This window comes from Macrobrachium nipponense, chromosome 9 (genome assembly GCF_015104395.2).
Source record: "Macrobrachium nipponense isolate FS-2020 chromosome 9, ASM1510439v2, whole genome shotgun sequence".
NCBI lineage: Eukaryota > Metazoa > Arthropoda > Malacostraca > Decapoda > Palaemonidae > Macrobrachium > Macrobrachium nipponense.
Genome location: NC_061110.1, coordinates 1339656 through 1359655, shown reverse-complemented (window position 1 = coordinate 1359655; position 20000 = coordinate 1339656). Strand labels below are relative to the sequence as shown.

The window sequence follows — 20000 nt, the reverse complement described above, 5'->3', positions numbered from 1 at the left end:
CTGTCAATCTTCCAGGAATTAAGTTAGAAAACTGTAAACCAGGTAGCCTGACTGTCACCTTCTCATTAACTGAGTTAAAAACCAGTAAACCACATAGCCTGACATGTCACCCTTCCATGAAATGAGTTAAAAACCAGTAAACCAAGTAGCCTAACCTGCCAATCTTTCATAAACTGAGTTAAAGACCAATGAATCAGACAGCCTGAGATGTCACTCATCCATGTCTTCTAAGCAAAGGCCCTTACCGTTGAGAACCCTGACTCTGACGGAGGCTTCTCTCATGCCCTGCGGAGCACACACATAGATTCCCGAATCATGGGCCGTCACGTCAGGGATGAAGAGGATGCTGGTCGTAACGGAGCCCTTGTCCGTGGTGATGGTGACGCCCTGCCTGGATCCGTCGTAGGACACCATCTGGGGGGAGGGGGGAGGGAGAGTGAGGAGATTGGATCCTAAGTCATCTCTGACGTGTTACAAATATGTATTTATGTGTAGCATTTTTTTCATTGTTGTGATTTCTAATAATTGTTGGTTTTACAAGTAAAGTACAAGAGTTGAGTTGAGTTTAGGGAATTACTTTATTTTTCCATAGTTTGTACCCTTTTATGATATATATATATATATATAATATATATATATATATATATATATATATATATATATATATATATATCACTACATACTACTATATATATATATATATATATACTATATATATATATATATATATACATACATATATATATATATATATATATATATATATATATATATATATATATATATATATATATATATATATATATATATATATTTATATATATATATATATATATATATATATATATATACATGTATAAATATATACATATATATGTATAAATATATACATATATATGTGTATATATATATATATATATATATATATATATATATATATATATATATATATATATATATATATATATATATATATATATATATATATATATATATATATATATATATATATATATATATATATAGTGTGTGTGTGTGTGTGTGTGTGTGGTGTGTGTGTATGTATGTGGTGGATGTATGGTATATGTAATATACATCTTCTATAAACACACTTCCCAGTACTTTATGAAAATACTACCAACTTAAGGTAAAAGACATTATAATTTTCTGAAGGCAACATCTCAATCCCCATTTAAATACGAATGTCCTAGATGAAAAAAAATATTTCTTTTTTATCAAAAACATAAAACAAGTGATTGTAAGTTAACAACTCAGAGCTATCAACTGCAAAATAAAACATATTATTCGTCGACAGTTATTAAAATAAAAGTCAGTTCATATTCTGAAACAAATGAACCAATACATGAACCTTTTATATACGAACGTAATGTCATGAAACAGAGAGCAAGATATTAAATGTAAAATTAAAAAAAGCAGCATACATTTATTTTTAATTTGTTAGAAAACTATATATATATATATATATATATATATATATATATATATATATATATATATATATATATATATATATATATATATATATATATATATATATATATTATATATATATATATATATATATAATATATATATATATATATATATATATATATATATATATATATATATATAATATATATTAATGTATGTATGTATATGTACATATACATTAGTAGCCTCATGAAATGATTTAATATTTCCTGCAATAGAATTTATAATTAATTATGACAGCTTCTACCATCTGTATCACTATCCGTATGATAATTCAAAGATATATACTGTAGAGATTAATTTATGAATTGTTCCACTTATCTTAAACTGAAACATACCTTGTCTCTGTGATACCAGAAGATATTCTCAGGCGGCTCAGGACTGTCAGGTATGAGACACGTTATGTTGAGAGGAGATCCGTGGTCCACGTAGAGCTCAGGGCCTGGAGGAATGACTGCCTGCGGTTCTAGGGATGAGATAAAAACTCATGCAAATCAGCAGAGTTATTTAATTTTATTCAGATTTGTCTTTTTTTTTTCCTCTTCTTTTTTTTTGTCTATCACAATCCTCTAACTTGACTGTGTGGTATTTACAGTGTGGGGTGCCGGGTTGCATCTTGCCTCCTTAGGAGTCTATCACTATTATTATTACTATTTTTCTTTTTTGGGGGGGTGTTTATCACAGTCTTTCAATTCGACTGGGTGGAATTTCTCTAGGTACAATAAAGAAAGACGTTTGAAATCATGAACATGACATTGGTAGGTTTTAGTGATTCTTACTACAGCAACAACACTAGATTTAGAGGAATCATACTTAAGAGTGGAATCAGAGGTTTCATTATGAATTTCTCTAGGTACAATAAAGAAAGACGTTTGGAATCTGTAACATGACATTGGTAGGTTTTAGTGATTTTTACTACAGCAACAATACTAGATTTAGAGGAACCAAACTTAAGAGTGGCATCAGAGGTTTCATTATGAATTCGTCTAGGTATAATAAAGAAAGACTTTGAAATCTGGAACATGACACTGGAGGGTTTTAATGATTCTTGTTACAGCAGAGACTAGAAAACGAGGTATTTAATTTAAAAGTTGCTTGAGAGTTTGCATTTTAAATTTCTTTAAATTCAATAATTAATACATTTGATATCTGTAAGATGACAGTGGTGGGTTTTTATGATTTATGAGTTAACTAAAATATAGGCCATAGAGTCGACTCCTTGCTCAAAAGAAATCACACACACACACACACATGCAGGATATTTTACCTTCCTCGGGGAGTAAGCCTACAAACTACTTTGTTGTTGCTGTGGTTGTTGGGGGGGATAGGAAAAGTCTATGGAAAATCTAAAAAGGTCTGAAAAGGATGTTTCGTGTTGAGTTCAATATACAGGAATTGTAGGATAGGATATTTATGATTTATTTATTATAATGAAAATGTAAACAAAATAATAATGTTCTCCTTAAACAATACAGAACAGTTATTGCTGATAAGATACAGCGTATTTATTCTGATTTTCGTTGGTGATGCAATGCTCTATTTGACCGTAAGTTTAAGCACTCGCCCGCGAGTAAGCTGGAGGGCGGATCACGCCTTGTTTACATGTCACAGAGAATAATTTGATCAAATTTGATGGCTTATTTTTTACGTGATTTGAGAAATGCCTCTTTCTTAATTCGTATTAACAGCATCGCAGTACCCTTCTGAAAATCACTTTTTTCTAAGGTTTCAGATAACTTTACATTATTTTAATTAAGTGTCATTATCTTACGACAGATCTGAATATTAAGAAAGTGGTATATACACCTGAGCAGATAAATAGTAAACCTACATTTCATTTGAACTTTATGTTATTTTGATTAAGTGTCATTATCTAACGACAGATCTGAATATTAAGAAAGTGGTACAACTGAGCACAAAAATAGTAAACCTGCATATCATTTGTTAATAACGTACATATTCTGACAGGGTTCTCTTTTGTTTGTCAAAAGCAATACAGCAATACCATAACTGAGAAATGGGATAATTCTGAATCCACTTTGACTCTGAAAGCGACATTTTTGAGGAAGAAAGAGACGCTTATAAGTCAGTGAAAGACAATCTCAAGAACGCGGTGAAGATTAAACGGTCGTAGGAGAGATTACTTTGACTTCGAGCTCCATAAACTTTGATAGCCATCTTTAATTTCATCCATTCGGAAAAATTCGATTTGCGAAGCAGAGAGGAAATCACATTTTCATTCGTAAATTCTAGTTAGCTCAATTGGAAAATATCTCTGTGATATGTCTGGATTAGGTCCGTTATATTCAGTTATATATACTTTTGAGCCCAGTATATACTATTTCCTTCTGGAAACGTTGTAAAACAGACTAAAATTGCTTATGCCATTGAGTGTTGCTTCCAAATTTCAAGCAATGAGTTCTGAATTCCAAAAAATTATGCAGTCACTTCTTACATCATATGAAACTCACTATATATATATATATATATATATATATATATATATATAAATATATATTTTTTATATATATATATATATATATATATAGTATATATATATATATATATATATATATATATATACACATATATATATATATATATATATATATATACTATATATATATATATATATATATATATATATATATATATATATATGATATAATCTCAGAGCATGTCTAGAATTCTTAGATTGAAAGCAGAACGTAAACAAAAGAACCTGGGGGAGTAGTTCTTCTTTAGTTTTTCCACATCAAAGGGTCTCTTTGTGAATCTCACTATTGACGTGTGCAGTGACCTTTTGTCTATTACCACTTATGAAGTATGAAATCACTGACGCAGGCTTAGATAGCACTGCGTTTCCTAGGTGGGGTTAATGTTTAACAGTTTCTTATGGTATTTAATAAGTAATACAGCCCAAAGGTTAGATTGATAACTTTATGAGTTATCAAGTACAGATATTCTCCTGTAGAAAAAAAATATTAACTCTCGCACAACACAACCAATAATCAATAAATAAGTGATGCAGGTTTAACAAATAACAAATACAGAGTTTAGTAGGTGGGATTAAATCTACATTAGATAACGTTAGAAAGAATTAATCAGAATTCATTAGATGCCAGAGTTTATATGGACAATTTCATGTGAGATGATTACAAAAAGGCGTGATCCAACCTACTGCCTACTCGGGCGCGTGCTTTAATCTACAGTCAAATAGAGCGTTGTTTCACCAACGAAAATTAAATTCAATATGCTGATATTTTCATAAAAATATTTTTTCTGTTCTGTTTAACATACATTACTTATTTGTTTACATTTTCATTCTAATAGATAAACCATAAATATCTTATCCTAAAATCCCTTCAGATTTAACTCAACGCAAAACTCCTTTTTCAGTCCTTTTTAGGCTTCTCAATAGACCTTTCCTGTCACCCCCCTAAATATGCTATATTTTATTAGAAATAATAGTTCTGCACTGTTTAATATGGACATTATTTATTTGTTTACCTTTTCCTTCTAATGAATATATCATAGACAGCCAATGCTAATATTCCTGCATCTTTAAATGAACGTATAACACCTTTTTTTTTAATTAACTTTCGTTTGAAGACTTGCTCCCCTAAATATGCTATACTTTATTAGAAATAATTGTTCTGCACTGTTTAACCTTCACATTACTTATTTGTTGACATTCCTGCGTCTGTAGCTCAACGCAAGACGCCTATTTTAGACAATTTTTCAGGCTTCTCCATAGACCTTTGTTTGTAGACTTACTCTCCTCGAGTAAGCCAAAACCCACCAATCAAGAAAAAATGATGAACTCACCCACGACATTGAGGTTGATAACTCTGGCAATGGGAGGCTTCATTGAAACCTGACACTCGTATTTCCCAGCGTCCCTCAGCTGCGGAAATTTAATCCTCAGCATCCACACATCCGACCCCGGTTTGTTCATGGCCTCGAACCTGTCGTCGTTGGTGAAGGTAATGCGGCCCACTGTCAGCACGTGGATGTCGTGGTGTCTCACCCAGGAAACCTTTTTGTTTAGAAGGTGTTTTTGGGGAAATGCCGTCAGTTGAGGTTATGTTTGCTGTACACAGAATACATATTCAGTAACGCATATGAATTACTAACAGGTATGTTCCATGTAGATATCCAGTAACCTCATGAATGAGTAAATTTCCATTTACTTCAGCATTTGCAACAATTTGGTCTATTGTCACAAGGGCAGAAAAATCAATTTTTTTCAAGTGAATATATAAAAGTAAGAAAATATAATTAATAAGAAATAATATTAACTTAAAACAAATAATTCTTCTTCTCGATGTCAAAGAAAACATTGTGGTTGTGCATAAAAGTAAAAAAATATAATTATAAATAAATAAATTAAATTTCAGTAAGTTACATTCTTCACAAATAAATCCAAGTAGGTAAAAATAAAAATCAACAAAGTTATTTGTGAAGTTACAAATAATTTTAGCTTTGAATAATTTCTCCTTGATGTCAAAGAGGACATTGTGGTTGTGATAAACTGATTGTAAGTTATATGAAATAAGTTATGAAGAGATGATTAGTTCTTTCTAAAATAATAAGAATTTTCCAAAATAAAAGAGTTTCTCTGGCGAAGGTTCATTTTCTTCGAAGCGGAAATAAGAACGAAGAAAATATATTCAGTGTATAACTTGAGCTGTTAAAAAAATGGAAATGCTTTCATTCGATACTAAAATTTTTTGTTTTTAAACTAGTAATGCATAGAAATAAATAAATTCCTAAAGAAATTAAAATGAAGAATGGGAATTCATTATCATTATAGAACTGTAACTTGGTTCGTATCAGATATTATATACATTAGCAAGTTAGTACGTCTATATTTCATCTTATTAGAACTTAACTTAAATACTTTCAACCTAATTATTAGAGTTAAAAAAGTAAAACCATTTTGGCCTCGAATCTCGTTCGAGTAAGACGTCCAAACTCGAATCCAACTCTCTATATTTCACCATATCAGCACTTAACCTGAATACTTTCAACCCTGACTATTATAGTAAACAAAGAAAAAAAAAAAAAACATTTTGGCCTTAAATCTCGTTTTTCGAGAACGACGTTCAAACTCGAACCCAGCTCACCGTCTTAGTCCCGAGGTTGAGAACGTGACAATGGAGGTAGACGGTCTTCCCCCTGATGACAGTGACGTTGGTCACCGTCGTGTTGGCGAAGGAGGGAAGGATATTGTTGTTGAATCTGGCAGGGGGCGTGAACATAGCCGCCCCCCCTCTCACGAAGTGACCGATGGTGGTGGTGGTTGATGTAGTTGGCCCCACTGCTGGGGAGCTGGCATTGAGGGGCAGGAAACTGCCCGACCTCCCTCCGCTGAGTCTCGTCCACAGAGGGTCCTCTTCGAGGTATTGGATTTCCTGCTGGCCAAACAAGCCCCTGTTGTACTTCTTGTTGTTGTCGCTCTTGTCCAGGGTGGTGGTCAGCGGAGACACGAAGGAACCGTGCCATGCTCCTGTGGGAATGTAGGATGGAAGGTTCTTTTAGGTGAAAGTGTAGGACAATCGGTACAAGACATAACTAATAAGATTCTTGATCATTAGAAATTGCAAGTTTCATAGGTGTATTCTGGGGTCAAAAGACTGTGACATTCAAAATAATTTGCAAGAGAGAATTCGCCTTCACAGGTGATTCCTGTGATGAGGAATGTTAAGGTTTTTCTGATGTTTACTAAGGGTCAAAAGACTTTGAAAATAATAAATAAATAATAATACTATTTAATAAATATAAATAATAATGAATAATAATAATAATAATAATATTAACTAATGGGCACAGTTTTCCGTGTCGAAAATGATGGACAATGGTTGCAGGTCCACAAGATGATCCTGGTACAAGGTTCGAAAGCTTTTAATATCCATCAAAGAACATATACTCGCATGCTATATTATTCTGGACCTGCAACTAATGATAATAATGCTGAAAAAACTAGATACTGGAGCAGCTCCAGGACTCAGGGGGAAGAGTGTGCTAATGGAAACAGGAGGCAGGATGGAACCCGGAACCCCACACTATAAAACCTACCTAGTCCAATAGGATGACTTTGATAGAGCAACAAATAAATAAATAAATAAAATGATAATAATAGTAACAACTATCATTTCCACTCTATGGATTGAATAAGATTTCATGTCCCACATTACACCCATTGCAAAGTGGGTCTTTTCCTTGACATCCAACTTTATATAATTTCAGAAACCTTTGGAGAAAGAGTGCTGACTTCAGGATTGGCAGGAACATGCAAATGAGGATGATCTATAAAGTACCGGGTATTTGGGGTTAGGGAGTTGTTAAAAAAAAGTAATGACTCTATTATCCAGAGGTGCTTATACTACTACGATTAAATGGGTGTGTTTTGTGGGGAAAGGGTTCAATCCCTGTCACAGAGGATGTCTGAATGATGAATACACAAACACACACACACACGCACACACACCTGATATTATATAACTTGGAAGTATTAAAAAAACCCTTCTCTCTCTCTCTCTCTCTCTCTCTCTCTCTCTCTCTCTCATTCTGGTTTATTTGTTTTACCAGAATTTATTATCATTGCTGAATATTGGCTAGCTAAACATTTTCTAATTAAATTTTCCAAGGAAGAAATAATATTATATAATGTTTTTTTTTTTTTTGTGGGGGGGGGGGAAGATTGGAACTAATTATTTATCAGCATAGATTATAATTCCCTAGAACACTGGTTTCCTATGTGTAACGCCAGTTCCGACTATAACCTCTTATCCTTTAGGTTTTTGAGCTGGGTGTTGAGATAAGCCATTTTTGCCTCCTACGGAAGATACACACCTTGAAAAAGTGTACGGTAATGTGCAACTCACTGCTAAATAAATACGCCTGTCTTCACGGTGATGTTTCCTCATTACCCAGAACGAGAGAAAACTGGGGAGATTAGGAGAACTAATTCTTCCGAGAGAAACTTTTGTCTTACGGGTTCCAGGAAGCAATTCCTACTCTGATCAGTGCCTTACCCTACGGGATAACCAGTTTGGCCCGGTTTGTATGTTTACGTTATCTGTTCGTTGGTTTACACAAAATACCTCTGGATTAATTTTGACTAAACTTTCACCAGAAGATATCAAGTTGATTGGCTACTTACGGTTAGATTCTGGAGGAGAAAAGAGCCCTTTCACGGTTGGGGGGCTAATGTTTACCCCTTGTGAATGATTGGGGTATTCGACTTTTTAGATATAATATAGATTATCGGTATAAATAGAAAGATTACGAGAAGGCTTATATTTTTTTTTTCATAAGCGCAGAATTTAACATTTACCGATGTTTAAATACTTACCAGCGAAAGTTGCATGTTAATTGTAATTCTGTTAGTTAACAAACTGGAAAAAAAGTATCTTTTTCTGGCCATAATTGTGGTTTCATTGAGGGTATTGGCTCCAAATTCTGTATAATGATTCGGATATATCTATAAAAGGGGGATACAGTTACTACTGCAATAACATGAGGGTTCTCGCAGTACCATACAAATATTCTCTCTCTCTCTCTCTCTCTCTCTCTCTCTCTCTCTCTCTCTCTCACACCAGCCCTAACAAAAGTTCACGTATCTGATGATTTTCCCGTGTGAGTACATTTGTTCAGTGTTCACCTCTCTCTCTCTCTCTCTCTCTCTCTCTCTCTCTCTCTCTCTCTCTCAATTTCTATTGCACTGCCGCTGTTGCAATATCCTGATAGCAATCAGGGCCCCAGATGTTTCATTAAAGAGGGCCTGGTAGCAAGTTAACAGGAATATCGAAAGCAACATTCCATATATTACTATCGGAGCAATGTATTATTGGGTCATATACTGGCGTTAGATGGCTATTTCTCTACTCGTTTCCTCTGGGATTATTACTATGGCAGGTATGTGTGTGCGTTTGCTCTCTATGTAGGTATTTGTGTAGCGTTCTGTAGAGCTTTCTGTTTTTTTCGTGTGACCTTTATTGGGGTTATAGGTTTTAGTTTTCTGCAAAACTGTTGGTATGGCTATCTGTCTCTCTGACCGCACTTTTTCTGTCCGCCCTCAGATCTTGAAAGCTGCTGAGGCTAGAGGGCTGCAAATTGGGATGTTGATCATCCATCCTCCAATCATCAAACATACTAAATTACAGCCCTCTAGTCTCAGTAGTTTTTATGTTATTTAAGGTTAAAATTAGACCTGACCGTGCGTCTGGCAGTGGGATGGCTATCTGTCTTCTCTGGCCGCACTTTTTCTGTCCGCCCTCAGATCTTGGAAACTACTGAGGCTAGAGGGCTGCAAATTGGTACGTTGATTATCCATCCTCCAATCATCAAACATACTAAATTACAGCCCTCTAGTCTCAGTAGTTTTGATGTTATTTAAGGTTAAATTTAGACATGATCATGCGTCTGGCAGCGGATTATAGGTCCCAACAACACAGGCCACCACCGGTCCATGTCTGGAAGTTTCATGGACAGTGGCTGAGTGTTTCACGCGTCTTGGCTGATGATTTCACACAGCATTATATCTTGTAAAGAAATCTCGATTGTCAATTTTTACTTATTTAAATTTAGTTCAAGATCTTTGGTATTTTCCTCAAGACATGGTCATCGAAGGGAATAATAATAATAATAGTAATCAATAATGGGAAGGAAGTAGGCCCTCTCTCAAGCCATTTTCGTTAAAAAAAATATGGCTGCATCGTGCGAATTAAACAGATATTGGGTCTTCGAAATTTTTATTATGGCTCCTTCTCTTGCACCGTAGTGCAGGTCAACAACTGACCAATGTTCATATCTAGGCAAAGGTAAATATAAACTTTGGTTGTCGGTTGCTGCGTGGAGAGAGAGAGAGAGAGAGAGAGAGAGAGAGAGAGAGAGAGAGAGAGAGAGAGAGAGAGAGAATGGGATGAGCACTGAATAAATGTACTCACACAGAAAAATTCTCGTGTAAACAAACTTTAGTTGTAGGTTACTGTGTGGAGAGAGAGAGAGAGAGAGAGAGAGAGAGAGAGAGAGAGAGAGAGAGAGAGAGAGACTGTCTGTAGAATGCTGCAAGTGGTAGGTTATTGCGTAAATTTGTATAGGCTATGTTTGAAGATATACTCTCAGCAATAAGCCAAATTAGCAAAATATTACTTTAATCAAACAAACATCATTGAATTATAAAGATACTTTATCTTGCCCACTTACTGAATAGAATTGCTATGGAAATATAACTATCAAAGGTGAGAATTTAAAGAAAATTAAAAATTAAATTCAGATATGACAAAACTTGTAATCATTGTTTCTAGCAAGATTTTTTCTATGCAAGTGGTCCAGATCAGAGAACTGATGATAAATTTAAATTATAACATACCTCAAACATCCTCAAGTATAAACAGCCCCAAGGAAGAGGCCGTAACCTCCTAATTTTTCATCGTAGAACGCAGATATACCCATATTTGGAATCCTGGGGAAAAGCTCTACCAGAATCAGATCTTACCTTTTCTTTAGAACGCAGAAAATTGTCAGTTTTCTCTTCTTCTTCAAATTCTAACTATACGTTTCCAGTCGCAATGGCAACCTCTGGTGAAACTTTCGTAAAAAACCGCCTCCTACCTTTTGTGTAAACCGACAAACAGATAACATAAACAAACATACTAGACCAGAATCATTGCCCAGCAGCCTAAGACACTAACTAAAGTGGGAACTGCTTCCTGGAACTCATAAGGGCAAAGTTTATCCCGGAAGAATTAACCTTCCTAATCTCCTCACCTCATAGTCTCTCGTTCTGGGTAATGAGGAAACGTCAAGTAAACTGTAAATCTTTTGCACTTAACAACGCTGCGTATATTACCGTACCTTTATCTATCTATCTATCTATCTATATATATCATATATATATATATAATAGCGTATATATATACTATATATATATATATATATATATATATAAATAATATATATATATATATATATATATATATATATATATATATATAGACTGTAAAATATTTCCTTTTAAAACAGAATTCCATTGTAATGAAAGAGCCCACAAAAAAACGCCAAATTGTAGAAGGTTAATGCTATATTAGGGAGAACAGCTTCCTCCCTCTTCAGGTATACCGGAAGATGCACTAGCAACTCTCTGGTAGACATTAGAGGTGCCTCACACTGAGGGACCTGGGGCAACCCGAACAAGATGTAAGGTCTGTAAGGTCTGTAAGGTAGGTAACATCTGAATCCTAGGCTCCTTTTTGAGAATATCCATCCTTGTACTGTTTTATGTTAAAATTTTGGATCAACATATTAATCTGAAACATTATTATTATTATTGTTATTATTATTATTATTAGTAGTAGTAGTAGTAGTATTATTATTATTATTTCAGTAAATAAAAACTATTCAGAACAAGCACACCAAAGGGGCTATTGACTTGAAATTCATCAAGCCTTCCAAAGAATGATCGTGATGCAGAACAGAGCTAGTGATTTCTCATCGCCCTGGGGGAAGACGCAAACCAGCAAAATCTCAGTGGCATGCCACAGCGCTAACCGCTATACCAGCGGACCAGTATGAAGAGCGATATATGCATATATATATATATATATATCTATATATATATATATATTATATATATATATATATATATATATATATTATGTGTATCATTTCAATGATATTTAAAAGATATACAAAAAAGGACGTGGCCTTCTCTACTACAACTTATTCATTAGAAACGTTTGAGATAAACTGCTTAGTAACCTGTCAATTTATTGCCCCTCCAAATACCCCCATAACTCCAAGATATTAATTTCTATTATTATTAGTTTTTTAAATGTCTGTTTAAACAAACAATACCAAGATATTAAGCTACTCATTCCCCATCATCTACCGAACTCATTATTGGATATGAAAGCACCGAGGAGTGAAACGTACCCTATTAAAAATCAAGCAGACTAAAGGCAAGAAGTGTTTGCTTTCCACTGCGATCAAAGTCTCATCTCATATTCTTTTTTTAAGTGCAAACTGTACTTGTGCGTTGAATTTGTATTCTGATAACGCCCGGTGGGAGGAAATACGTTTGAAAAAAAAGGAGAGAACGTAATACTGACTTGTAAATTGAATGTCAGAAAACGAAGTATCAATTGATGGATTTCTCACTTTTCGAGATAGAATGATTTTGTAGCATTTCCCCCCGACTTTATTTCTTTCTACCCTACGTTCACGGTAGCAGTGGGTCTGTTTGCGTTCTTGTTTGTCTGTATTCTCGAGATATGCTGATTTGGGAATAGAATGTTTTGAAGTGAACGTCATGGAATTGAAGGCCTCTTCAACGAGGAAACATTTGAAAGTAAAAATGTTTTGCTAATATATATATATATATATATATATATATATATATATATATATATATATATATGTGTATATATGTATATATATATATATATATATATATATATATATATATATATATATATATATATATATATATATATATATATATATATATATATATATATATATATATATATATATATATATATATATATATATATATATATATATATATATATATATATATATATATATATATAATGAGTGGATCTACATACCAGGCCCCATTTACTAAGGAACAATATAGACGTCTTAAGAAAGCATCAGTCGGAATACCTCAATCTGTTAATGCAAATACAATTTCACCTTCAGGACACGTGTATATATATACTCGGGCCCAGATCTCCGCTCAACTCTGGTTAAATCTACCGCGCAAAAAATAAAAAAAAGGCAGAGTAACCAGACCACCCAATATTTGTTCAAGTGCTGCGAGATTAACTCCTAGATGTATTCCAGATCCTCCTCAGTGACTTTCGCTAAAAGAATCGCTAAAAAAAACAAAAAAACTCGTCCGAATCCATCATCAAGTCATCATAAGTTCTCGAGTTCGAACACACCCACCTCTCCCGAGAACGGTGTTCCAGGCTGGAATAAGGATTCGCATTATACGTTTCGTATTCATCAAATTCTCGAAATCGGAGTCTCTCTCTCTCTCTCTCTCTCTCTGTGCAAATCCTTTCAAAGCACATAATCTCATGCTTCGATGAAGCCGTAGCAAAGCTATGTCTGGAATATAAAGCCAAGTTCCAGGGATGCCCACCAGGTAAAGGACCCATCTCTCCAGCAAGCTATAATACGTAGCTTAGAGATGTTAGTGGGTTGGCGGTTTTGGACCCAGGGGGTTTTGAGGGGTTGGGGCTGGATTGAGACGTGGGTGGTGGTTGTTAGATGAAGATACCTACCTATCCGTCCCATTAGCAGGTAAATACATTGTTTCTATCTATTGACTTTTGATGTCTGAGTTACTCATTGGAAAACTAATTTACTTTTGTTGTTTACTCTTTTTGGATTGATTTGCAATCACACACTAGAAGTGTTATCAAGACAAGCAAACAGGGGATGGCTTTATACTGATCACTTTCTTAAGTGCTTAAGTTCATTACACCTGAATTTTTAACGTAGTTCCAATATATAATTTTTCAAGGGAAATGAAGATAACGGAGGTGAATGTAAATGGACTTCTTAGTATTTTCGCTTCATTTTGCATTTACAACTTTCTTTTTGAAAATTTTACTTTGGTCTAACAATCGCAATTTTTTTATTCAACTAAATAATGACTAGATGTACCTTCAGCCACTCCTCTTGTTATTACATCCATATAACTGCTCTTCTACTACCTGTGAATGAACACATGATGTCCCAAATTAAGATATTTCATTTCATTAACCTACAGACCATTGTTTACCTCTGTCTTACTACTTAATACAGAAAGCATAAACTTGGAAACTTACCCTGCACATCTAAAAGCGTGAAGACGAACATCAGTCCAGTCAGCGTGGTCATGATGGCTGGACGAATTTCTTGACTAAAAATCACATTTGATACAGCGAGTCCTCTCAATCACTTTCAGTAATCCATCACCACGAGCTGTATCTCCTCAGCGTGAGAGGCTGCTGGGTCACTGAAATCGTTTTGATCCTAGTTTTTATTAATTGTATTATTATTATTATATATCCCTGATATTAACATCACAAGTCGATAGCCTCACTGTTCATTTCCGTTGCTTTGTATACTCACTTCCTTTTTATATTCAGATTTCCAAAGGTCACAGGCCTCACCTCGTCGTGCTTTTCATAGCCCTCGTTTCATTAGAACTGGAGATAAGCCAAAATTTGAGATTGGTAATCTTTTTTAAACCATTCACGTACGAGGGCAAGGCAAGTTTTGCCACGTCTCAGAAATACATGAAATGAGAATCACTACTCAAACATAGCACCAACTACCTCACTTCCATACGAGGAGCCCTAGAAAAAATTGTTAAGAGATCAAACTTCACTTCACTTGTTTTCGAACTGAAGATTAAAATCAAATATTAAAGAGGAAATATTTCAATCATTCACTTACAGTGAAATCAAGTTTTTATTTTTGTGTTACATCTCAACACTCAATGCAAAGGAGAACTATTTCGAATAGAATATAAAATTGAATATTAAAAAAGGGAAATATTTCAATCATTCACTTACAGTGAAATCAAGTTTTTGTTTTTGTCTTACATCTCAACACTCAATGCAAATGAGAACCATTTCGAATTGAATATAAAATAGAATATTAAAAAAGGGAAATATTTCAATCATTCACTTACAGTGAAATCAAGTTTTTGTTTTACTCAGCGTTCAACGCAAACGAGAACCATTGACAAACACAGCACGAACTCCTTCACTTCCACAAGAGGAGGCCTACGCAGGTACAAGACGACACAAAATAATCGTAGGGCACGTTTCGTATGTTTGCCCATCGACTGTGCTCTGGGGATCAAAGTGGGGGGTTGGGGGGCTGGGGGCTTATTCACGGAGGGAGACGTCGTGTATTTGTGTAGGTTTTGGATAACGACTTAGAGGTCCTGAGGAGGAGAGTCGTTTCGAGTCGTTGGTTTATTGTCTTTGCTTCTCCGTTTGGTCTATGTGTAGACAGGTGACGCCTTTGTCGTTAAGTTAATGCATATATATATAGGATATAATATATATATATATATATATATAGAATATATTTATATTTAATAATAGTATATATATAGATATCGATATTTGAATATATATATATATATATATATATATATATATATATATATATATTATATTATATATATATATATATATATATATATATATATATATATATATTATAGAGTTAGAAGAGAGAGAGAGAGAGAGAGAGAGAGAGAGAGCATTTTTTTTCTTCAAAGTTGGATGTTCTTCAACACGTCAGCCAAACTGTCTACCTCCCATCCAGGCTGTCTTTTATGTCTCGGTGTTGTTCAGCTAAAAAGTCCATCACAGTCCGAAGACTGATCAGGAAAACGCTCTCTCTCTCTCTCTCTCTCTCTGCCTCTGACTCGCACGCATCAGTGAGCAAGAAAAAGGACCAATTAAAGAGCCAACAAAAATAAAAAAATCACTGAATTCCATGACCTGTTAATGGCAGCTATTAAATGCAGTGTACTGTGATCGGCCCGGGGATTGGGGGAAGGGTTGGAGAGACGAAAATGACTTCTATGCAGAGGGAATTTAAGGGTCACGTGATCGTCCCCGACCAAACTATTTTCTCCATCTGTTGGTTAAAAAAGCAACTATCAATACGCCAACTTGTGTTGGCCACGTCGCTGGCATTTTATCATTTATGAACATAACTATTAATATGGGAATGATAAGAATAATCATGATACATGGCAATGCGATCAATGGTCAGCTTTTGAAATATATTTATTTTTCCTTAAAGCAGAGTTCAAAGTTGTAAATATTTGCCCGTGAAATAAAAATATTAAGGCCAAGTATAAGAAGAAAAATGGGTTATCATCCAGCATTATAAAACGTTTCATCAGAAATCGTTGCTCTCTCTCTCTCTCTCTCTCTCTCTCTCTCTCTCTCTCTCTCTCTCTCTCAATTACACTAAAGTACAATAACATTAATCAGGATATAATTTAATTCGGCTCATCATGAAATATCATTTCCGTTATCAGTGATAAATTAAAAAAATAAATAAATGAAATTATAAAATCATTCATTCGATTAACTGATAGGAATTCCTTCTGGCGTCGCACAGGAGGAGGAAGAGGAGCAAGAGCTAAATCGAGAGGATGAATTTGAGGGTTAGGTGAAGTCAATAAACATCGTTAGTTAAGAATAAAGTTAGAAAAGAAAATAATCAGGCGAGGAATTGAGACCGGATGAAAGTGAAGTTTAATTCCTTTGAAAATTAAGCATTTATACATATACATGTATATATACTATATATATATATATATATATATATATATATATATATATATATATATATATATATATATATATATATATATGTGTGTGTGTGTGTGTGTGTATGTATGTATATATATATAATATATATATATATATATATATATATATATATATATATAAATATCTATATATATGCAAGGTACGTGAGAGTGTCTGAGAATGTATACATAAACACTTTAACTGAAAACTGTATAAAACAAAAGAAGAGGCTTACGAAAAAAAAAAAAAAAAAAAAATTCATTGGAAAGGACGCGTTCCCAAATACCCGCGTAATCATTTATTTAAGAAAAATGTCCACACACACACACAGGAGAGAGAGAGGAGAGAGAGAGAGAGAGAGAGAAGAGAGAGAGAGAGAGAGACTTTCAGCTATATAAATTGGATCTTTGCAAGTTAATCGACACAATACCTGAATGGGAAAAACAAAAAACAAAAAAAAAAACAAAAAAATGGCAGACCGTTTGTTCGGTAGAGGAGATAATTGAATTCTAGGAAATATATAAGGAAAAAGGAAAACAGGTTTTTTTTTAAGGGGGATGGGGGGGGGGGGCGGGGGGTGGGGGGGGGTTGGGGGTGGGGCATGGAATGGGTAGGGATTCCTTGAGTGCAAATAACTCTGGGTGGATGGGTAGTGTCCCTCGGAGGATAAAAGTGTCTTCGTTGACTTGACTTTATTCTCCTGAAGGGATCTACTGGGGTCACTGGATTTAATATGTGTGTGTATACGTGTACGCATAAATATAAAAAACACACACACACACACATATATATACACAGAATATGACCATTTTCATAAGTATATAAACATATATCTTCATACGTACATACATACATGCATACACGCATACACAGTGCATTTGTGAATGGCTGGTTTATTATTGCATCAGCATAATATGTTATCTGATACTGGACACTGAAAAGGTAGTTGTACCTGAGCAGTGTATAACTTTCTCCCTTGTTACCGCAAGTTCCATGGTACAGGAGAAGTAACTTGTTTCCTAAGGAGTTCCTCGTAAGTTTCCCATTTGTAACTTCCACTACTACTGCTTTCCCCCTTTCCTGGACGGTTCGTTAAAAGTTTGTAGTCATATCTCTCTCTCTCTCTCTCTCTCTCTCTCTCTCTCTCTCTCTCTCTCTCTCTCTCTCAACTGCACACGTTTCAAGTCGTATTCATAAGTTGTTTATGTATATAGCTTAAGTACTGTCACCGTCAGTCATATGGCATAACAATCTTCGTGAGGATGTTTTATCTAAACAATACTAAACCTGTGACAATCAACACCTAGTTTGATGCCTATATCCCATCTTCTATATATATATATATATATATATATATACTATATATATATATATATATATATATATATATATATATAATAATAATATAATTAAAGTAGGTGTGTCGAATGTGACAAGTTTAATATTGTTTAGATAAAACATCTTCACGAAGATTGTCATGCCATATGACAGACGGTGACAAAACATACCACAATGCATTCGATTTCATTTTATTTTTTAAATGTGGAGAAAAAGATTCGTAACTTCCCAAATGAATTTATTTTATCAAAGATGAATCTGATCCCGAAGTTCATATTATTAATTTCTTCTGTAAGGCCAGATTTTGATGTAATTTCTTTCCAATATTATTGCAAATCGATTTCCTTAACACCTGTTCAGTCGACGGCAAGAATTTTTTCATTAATATGAACGTAAATGTGTTATATGCTGTGTATATCATATTTTGTTGTTTTTATTTCGTATTTTTCAGTTGGCTAGTATATAATATGACCAACGCAGATTTTTATAAATGTGTTTCTTAATTTAACAATATATTTTTCATAACTGTTGCAATTTTGTATTGGCAATAAAAATATTAATATATTCCCCACTTACAGCACAATGATTATATCTTTGTAATTATGACTGCAATTAGTATGACTCTATTATAAAACGTTATCTATTGTAATGTCTTAATACCTTAATTAACAGCCCATATTGCTAATTGACTCTGTAGTCATTAGGGAGATCGAAGTTACTTACACGTAATGTTCTTGACTTCATTTCGGTACCCAGAATAAAATTGTGTACAAGCAAAAATATCAACAGGAGGTTCTTTTTTTACATATTGCAAATTTAAAGCCACTAAGACCTTAAATGTATTTGGCAATCGAAAAGCCATTGGCGACAGTAGATTTTAATACTCAAATATTGTTATTGATGGAACCAGGTAGCTTGAGTCTACATTTCGTTCGCTGGCCAATAAGTAAAGTATCGTGTATTGACATGAATAACTATTAGTAATATTTTCCTTTGAATGAAGATTTACAGCTGTTTGTACAATTTAATCAATGCCTCCTGTAGGCTTGCTCCATATGGATAGAGGTTTATCTAAATAATAATAATAATAATAATAATAATAATAATAATATAATAATAATAATAATAATAATAGAAAAAGATCCGACAAAGATCCTCAGGACTACGGCATCAAACCAGATAGGGTGATACGAGCCAATAGACCAGACTTGACGCTGATTGACAGAATCAAGAGAGGAGTATCACTCACTAATGTCGCAGTACCATGGGACACAAGAGTAGATGATAAAGAATGAAGAGAATATAAAGATTAGTATCAAGATTTGCAAATGGAAATAAGAAGGATAAGGGATATACCAGTGGAAATTGTACCCACGATCATAGGATCACTAGGCAATATCCCAAGATCCCTGAAAAGAAACCTGGAAAAATCTGGATGCTGAAGTAGCTCCAGGACTCGTGCAGAAGAGCGTGCTACTATAAGCAGCGCACATCGTGAGAAAAGTGATTGACTCCTAAGGAGGCAGGATGCAACATGGAACCCGACATTATAAAAACCACCCAGTCGAATTAGAGGACTGTGATAGAGCCAAAATAATAATAATAATAATAATAATAATAATAATAATAAAATAATAATAATAATAATAATAATAATAATAATTCTTAGAGAATGACAGCTACGTCGCGTGTTTTGACTAAGGTATTAAATATTGCACTAAACTGGCCTAGATTCTAAAACAGTGTTTTATAAAACTTATAATATAATACTACACTAATTACACCATAGCCATAACGTAAATTTTATACTCTCAA

The 20000-nt window shown here is 33.9% G+C and overlaps 1 protein-coding gene across 3 annotated transcripts in view; it reads right to left on the bottom strand.

The window, feature by feature from the left end:
* The window catches only part of LOC135217844 (zwei Ig domain protein zig-8-like), a 27653-nt gene that overhangs the window by 3238 nt on the left and 4415 nt on the right, over nt 1-20000 (bottom strand). The window contains exons 2-6 of one of the 3 annotated variants that reach the window (XM_064253847.1): nt 14346-14515; nt 6624-7006; nt 5323-5533; nt 1833-1960; nt 246-414 (exon numbers count right to left, since the gene is read on the bottom strand). In XM_064253847.1, coding sequence (XP_064109917.1) covers nt 246-414; nt 1833-1960; nt 5323-5533; nt 6624-7006; nt 14346-14397 — 943 coding nt within the window. In that variant the 5' untranslated portion in view covers nt 14398-14515. Of the gene's footprint in view, nt 1-245; nt 415-1832; nt 1961-5322; nt 5534-6623; nt 7007-14345; nt 14859-20000 lie in introns of all 3 variants that reach the window. The other 2 variants (XM_064253845.1, XM_064253846.1) reach the window with 2 other exon arrangements.